This window comes from Otolemur garnettii, unplaced genomic scaffold, assembly GCF_000181295.1.
Source record: "Otolemur garnettii isolate 467f Iridium unplaced genomic scaffold, OtoGar3 scaffold00055, whole genome shotgun sequence".
NCBI classification, from domain to species: Eukaryota; Metazoa; Chordata; class Mammalia; order Primates; family Galagidae; genus Otolemur; species Otolemur garnettii.
In genome coordinates this window covers 4230655-4237391 of record NW_003852450.1, presented here as the reverse complement: position 1 = coordinate 4237391, position 6737 = coordinate 4230655, and the positions used below count along the sequence as shown (strand labels likewise).

Sequence of the window (6737 nt, the reverse complement as noted above, 5' to 3'; positions counted from 1 at the left end):
TCATGTCTGTAGTCCCAGTTACTCAGGAGACTGAGGCAGGGAGATTGCTTGAACCCAGGAGTTTGAGGTTACAGGGAGCTATGATTGTTCCACTGTACTCTAAAGCCTGGGCTATGAAATAAGACCCTATCTTTAAAATAAAATAAAATAAATTCATCTGAGTTATTGTGGAAGGTAAATGAAGTTGGACCCTCATCTGTGCCTTCCCTCTCCTAAGATAGCAATTCATGCAAATCTAGTGCCCACCAGTCCACACTTGCCAGTTGTGGAACAATTACAATGAGGAGTGTTCTTAATTCATCACACAACTGGTTGCCTAGTCTGATTAATAGGGTAATTGGCTATTTCCACACCTGAGTTACCCATCACCATGGCTCAAGAATGTCTTAGTTTCCTTTAGCAGCCAGTGGAGTCATCATTTGCTGACTTTGGCAAGGCAGCTGGCTCCCGTCATTAGTTATGCCTTGGAAGCTAAGGCTCCAGGTCCCCAAGGTGGTTATTGTGGGCTCAAATAGATAGGAGGTGTCTGTACTGTGATGTGCTAATATAAATGATGATCGGTGACTGGAGTGGGGGATGGATGAGGGAGCCAGGGCCAAGGAGGGAGGCAAAGGCTTTAACTTGGCACCAAATATCTAGAACCACGCTGAGATTCTGCCAAAGAGATTTACTGCCCGAGGAAGTAGGGGACCTTTGTTGGATTCTGGGCATTGATTGTTTTCAAGATAACAGGGCCAACCCCTATTGTGTCAAGAGCCCCACAGCACTACTGTGAAATGTACCTTTTTCTAAAGTTGATTCCAGGTAATCTATTATAGAAAGTATTCTGAAAGCCAGCGTATGTCAGAGCCAGAATGTCTCTTTGGGTCCAAACTCCTCACTTTATGTAAGATAAACCACACGGAGAGCATACACAGAGAGTTGTTTTATCAGTGGAGTACGTTTGAGTGAGTCTGGCCACTTAACCTAGTTTGTGACAGGTGGTGCATATTATTACAAGAGAATGAGTGGGAGTTATGAGAAACACCCCGGACTAGGAACCCAAGCAAAGCTTACCAGAGCTTGCATGGAGACTGACCCCTTGTCCTCAGTCCAAGGAAGAACAGGGCTGACCCAAGTATGAAGCTGCTGGAAAGGATATAAAGTCAAGGTGAGGCAAGAAATAGAAAATAAAAAGAAAGGAAGGAAGATGACTTCCTTCCTGAATTCAGGGAGCCGGACAGAGAGACGCTATTGATGAAAAATGCCCAGTATTTCTCTTTGTTTGGCTTTGAAATATGGTCTATCACTTTTGTAGCAGTAGGGCCACCCAGACCTACATTTTGTTTGGGTGGTTTCTAGAGTGGGTTGGCATCCTCTGGACATATGCTAGATGCTCCCTGACCTACTGAAAAGCAAGGGAAACTGGTCTGAGGTGGGAACTTGCCACTTGGGGACTCACCCAGGCAAGGAGACCAAGTAGTTAAGAGTTCTCTCTGTGAGGTAGACTGCCTGGAATTAAATCCAGGGTCCAGGACGTGCTATGTTGGACAAGTCATTTAGTGGCTCAGAACTTTAATTTTCACATCTTCCAAATGGCTATGTTACCTGCCTTATATGATTGTTGTGAGGGTTAAACAGGAAAACATGCACATGGTTCACAGCGTGGTGCTGGACACACTATCAGTGCTTCACAGATGTTACTCATTATTGGTTTAAAGGGGATGGTTTAGTGTTGACTGTATCATGGATCCTTCTATACTTCTGAAATTAAGAGGGACACGGAGAACTTGAAGAGAAGCTTCAAGAATTGTAAGCCCAATTATAGGGAAAAAAGAGGGAGAAATTTTAAGGCAGACTAGAGGAACAAAAGCCGTTCAGATCTTCAGCTATGCTGAGAACAAGACAAAAAGCCTCAACTGCTGCACGAGGCATTTTGGTTAGACTCACAGGAGAAATTTCCTGGCAGTGAAAGGTATGTTGCTAGACAGAGAGTTTTTCTTATCTTATCTTCTGGGCAGTGAAAGGTATGTTGCTAGACAGAGAGTTTTTCTTATCTTCCAGCCATTCCGAGGGCCAGAGAGGCCGATGAGATGCCAAAAATCAAGCTCTGTCAGTCTCTGGTTCTCGATCCGAGAATCAAAAGCAGCGAAGTGGTCTGGATGCAAGATTCAGCTGGCCCTCAAAGCTGTTTTGGGCAGAAGTCCTTTTATACATCTGATTCATGCACCTCATCCTGCTAACGTGCAGCACTTCATGGAGAAGAGGTTGTCAGCTCTCTTGGCCTATCCTCCAGCAGGAGATTATCAAGCAGTGTTTTTTACTGGACCACTAAAGCCAATGTGGTGGAGGCAGTGTCATCTCCTGATGTCCCCTAGCTGACCATATCCCCCCGGAAACCCAGGAGCCCACTCCGAGCCCTAGCATAGGGGAGCAGGAGAGGACAGGCTGTCCTTGGGCAAGATGTCAGATGCACCCATGTGGGAAGCTCTTTCTGAGTCCATGCAGATGTGAGCTTTAGCATATGGACTGTGAATTTAATCAGGGATTAGGTCAGCCCCACCCTGAAGATCAGAGAGAGTAACGGAAACATCCTCAGGGTAGACAGGCTCTCCAGGATCCCTGCCCCCACCCCAAAGGAAATGGTCGTTTTCACCATGTAGAATCTCTTGTAGTAATCACCTTTACCTTAGAGTGTCTTCCTATATTTGCTTCTCCACATAAGTAAATTAGGGACCGTCCTTTGGGAACAGTGGCTCCCAAAGCCACCAGCTGGCTTAACCTTCCTGAATTTTCATATAAATTCCTCCTGCTGCAGTTGGCCACATTTCATCAGAACCTGCCCCCGTGGGGCCAGCCTTCTTCCTCAATAACAGCTTGTGTCCCCCTGACTATTCTTCAAGCTTTCCATGCCTGTAAGAATCCAGTTGAGATGCCTTTAGAGTGTCTTAATTCCCTCTCCAGCTTAGGTCTAAGCTTATTTAGTAGCCACCAAGGAGAGAAGGAATCTTAGCAGAGAGTGAGAGTACAAACATGTAGTGGAAAAGTTTCACCAGAGCAGCTCACTAAGACAAAAATACCTTTCTCCTTCCCTCTCGTGCCCTTGACTTTTCTTTGATCTGAATAGGAAAGATATTCCCACAGCTGACTGTCAGAAGTAGGGATGGGTAGAATGGGTGGGGAGCACAAGTGTTTGATGCAAAATGGTCTAGAATCCAAACCAGAACTAGCTATGACCTTGGGCAAGTCTGTTGACTTCACTGAGCCTCAGTTTCCTCTCCTGAAAATGGGAATAAGGCCCCCCTAGGATAGTTGTGAGGATTAAATACGATGACAATGTGGGCAGAACTGTTAGCACAGTGCTTGGCCCATAATAAATGGACCCCACATGGTGGGCCTGATGATTACCTCTGACTTTCAGTTTCACCTTCTCCCTTTTTGTTTTAGGAAACGAACTTTGGCTTGTTTCCCAATTGCTTCTCCCACTTTCTCTAGTTGTTAGCCCACATCCCACAGATGCAGTGTTGCCGTATCCTTTTATAGTCACAACTACAGTGCGTCAAGGCACCCGCAGTGGGACTTTGTGCTAATTTTCCTCCCTCCCATCCTTAATTGCTTTGCTGGTCATGTGTGCCTGTGACGTTGCATGCTACGGTGTGAAGTAAATGTCCACAGGGTCACAGATTGGTATTTGCAGATTTCGCCCCCACATGGAAGGTGTATGACGACTGAGCTGGGACCTCTTCCATAGAGCAGCAGGATTCCCAGCTCTTGACAGATTCACCAACCTGACGCCACAGCCTCTTGCTCTAGAAGCTGCTTTTCCTCATCGTGCCCTTGACCTTGTGTCGTCTTGTCTCTTTTGGTGATTCTGTGACAGTGGGTGGGAGGAAGCTGCTGCTGGTGTCAGGCTTCCTTGGTGTTGGTCGTTGGAGACTGTAGATATAGATGGTAACCAATTAACCATATAATGGATTAATCCCCTCAGTACCCACTGTTGTGTATGTGTGTGCTGGCGGGCCAGATAGTAAGGATGTCTACAGAGAGAAAAATAACACGTGGGGTAAATAAATTTTTGCCTTCTGTTTTTCTTCACCCCCTTTAATTCATTTATCCCACAAACACATAGTAAACACTTGCTATACACTATGTATTGTGCCAGCAGCTTAATTACCTCTGTATGTGATTCATCCTTTCTTCCCCTGACAAAAAGATAAAGTAGTTCTAAACTCTATGAAAAGTGCTTTGCCAGCAGCCAGGGAGAGAAGCTCCCCGAGGACAGAGGGTAGGAGTCCTGACAGGCCAGCAGGAACCCAGTGAATCCAGCAAGCTCTACAGGAAACAGGGGCAGAGTTCCCCACCAATCTGTCCTCACTCTGCCAACACCAATTAAACCCCGCGATAAATGCCTTTGTCCTTGTCCCAGGCATCTCTGAGGGCTCCCAGCCCCTGGCAGCTCTGCTCTCCCACCACCTCTCACTTGTCCAGCTGAGCCTAAGACTTACGAAGCCCATGAGGAAGCTCAGCTTCTATTCTTGTTTTTAACCATTCCTGTGTCCAGCATACTCCTCTGGGCAGGGGGTGCCTTCTCCAGTTTCCTGATTGCCTTGAAGTTCTCGGGTGGAAGGTCCTTCTCTCTTCCATCTTACGTATTTCTGTAGAGCCGCACAGAGTTCTGGGGGACAGGTGAGGCTTGGGTAAGGTGGGGTCCCCTCTGCTGTGGGTAGGCCCACACTGGCATGACCCCTTCCACAGAAACAGCCGTCCTAAAAATCCAATCTCTACGAGCCACCTGGCCTACAAAACCCACTGGATTTCATTGATTTCAGGCCCCTGACTGCTCCAGCCTAGCTGAATTGTAGATCACCCCTTCTCCTCCTCCCCCAGTACCTCACATGCAATTACCACCCCCCTCCCCAACTCCCTTCCAAAGTCATTAGTGAGGAGGCAGAAAGATCTTGGCCCCTGAGTGATTTCCTGTCATCTCTGCTCATTAATTCTCTCCACGTCTTTGCTAAACCATTAATAACTCTCCCTGCATTGTTCAATGTGGGGGGGGGGGCTTTCTGGCTCCATCCCTTCAGGGTCCCAAAGAGCAGATTTTCTATCCTGGGGCCCCCAGTACATGCTTCCCTGTCTTCCCCACTCCTGGCTGGGGGAGAGGACTGCTGCTGAGATGGCCTGCCCTCAGGGCCACCACAGTGGCCTCTGGGATTCCAACAGAAGATGCTCAGGGACTAGACTTCTGTTCCAGGGAAGGGGAGGGAGGTCTCCTGAGCTCCAAGGGAAGCTGGGTGCCTCCCGGCAGACCCTTTCAGAACCTAGGACTGCTCACACTCACACGCTGGTGGGGCCGAGGAGCCCTGAGCTTCCTAACACACCTCATTTAATGATGCCCACGACCGGGGGGGGTGGTTTCATCTGGGAGGGTCAGGCAGGAGACGTAATGACATTTCTCTCTAGCCTGAGAGAGACTGTTGGCCTAGTCGGGTCAGCCCTCTGGAAGGAGGCTCACAGAGTCTGTTCTGTTCTGTTTCAGCCCGAGGTGTTGCGGAAAGAACACCCAGCTTCATGTATCCCCAGGGCACGTCGAGCAGTCAGATGGTGCTTCGGGGCATGGACCTCCTGCTGGAGTGCATCGCCTCCGGGGTGTACGTACTGTCTGCACCTCCCCATCCAGCCACCCTCCAGGAGGAAGGGGAGGGAGTTTTGTCCCTGCTCTGCCCTGGCCACATTTGGGGTTATATCATTCGTACAACAAAAAGAGAAGCAAACAGCCCCTAGAGAGCATAACTTTGCAAACCGTAGTCACCTCTGCCTCATTCTGTCCATCTCTATTCTGGAGAGGGAGAAAAGGAGGTGGTCAGGGACCCTGTGTGCGCATCAGCATCTCTCAGAGCTGAGCACCCTCCTGGGGAAGATCAGCTCTTACAGGACATGGATCATCCTGGGCCCAAGAACACTTCTTGGACACCTGGTGTCCCAGGCTCTGTGGAAGAAGAGAAGGGCCACATTTAGTGATAAATCCTTTGTTTCCTGCTAGCCCAACACCAGATATCGCATGGTACAAGAAAGGTGGGGACCTCCCATCTGACAAGGCCAAGTTTGAGAACTTTAACAAGGCTCTTCGTATCACCAACGTCTCCGAAGAAGACTCCGGGGAGTATTTTTGCCTGGCCTCCAACAAGATGGGCAGCATCCGGCACACGATCTCGGTGAGAGTAAAGGGTACGTTGTGTGTATTTCTCATTATGATTTTTTGCCAACCCTGAACACCATGACCACCCTTCCCTCTGAGGGTGGTTGGGGTCAGAGTGAGTGGGGGAACCTTTCAACACACTGGTTAGTGGCAACAGTGACCTGCCACGGACGGTGCCACCCTGGAGTCACGTGAGAGAGTGTGTGCGTGCACGTGCGTGGGCAGGGATGGAAGGAGACCCGCCCCGACCATCATCCTACTGCCCTTGGTGCCGGGGCTCCCTCAGCAGGTGAATTTTCTCCCACGGCCCGATTGGATCACACCCAGAGCCTTTTCTTTCTTTCATTTTGCATCCCCGTTTGTGATGTGTCGTCTAGCCCTGTGCTGTCTGTGTACTTGTGCATGGTGCTGTGCTGCTTTTTAAAGATGGGGAGTCACCTATGGCCAAAATTATTATTTTAAATCACTTCCCTCCCCCCTAAAGTAGGATGGCCCACCTGATCTATCACAGGCAATAGAGCACACATCTTCACGGGTCTCAGCCTTGTATGTGTGGGCT

The 6737-nt window shown here is 48.9% G+C and overlaps 1 protein-coding gene across 3 annotated transcripts in view; it reads left to right on the top strand.

Annotated features, from left to right (window-relative positions):
• Window positions 1–6737, top strand: part of NFASC (neurofascin) — a 122214-nt gene that overhangs the window by 64551 nt on the left and 50926 nt on the right. For all 3 annotated transcript variants that reach the window (XM_023514592.1, XM_023514594.1, XM_023514593.1), the window contains 2 exons: window positions 5519–5630; window positions 6023–6207. In XM_023514592.1, coding sequence (XP_023370360.1) covers window positions 5519–5630; window positions 6023–6207 — 297 coding nt within the window. The remainder of the gene's footprint in view (window positions 1–5518; window positions 5631–6022; window positions 6208–6737) is intronic.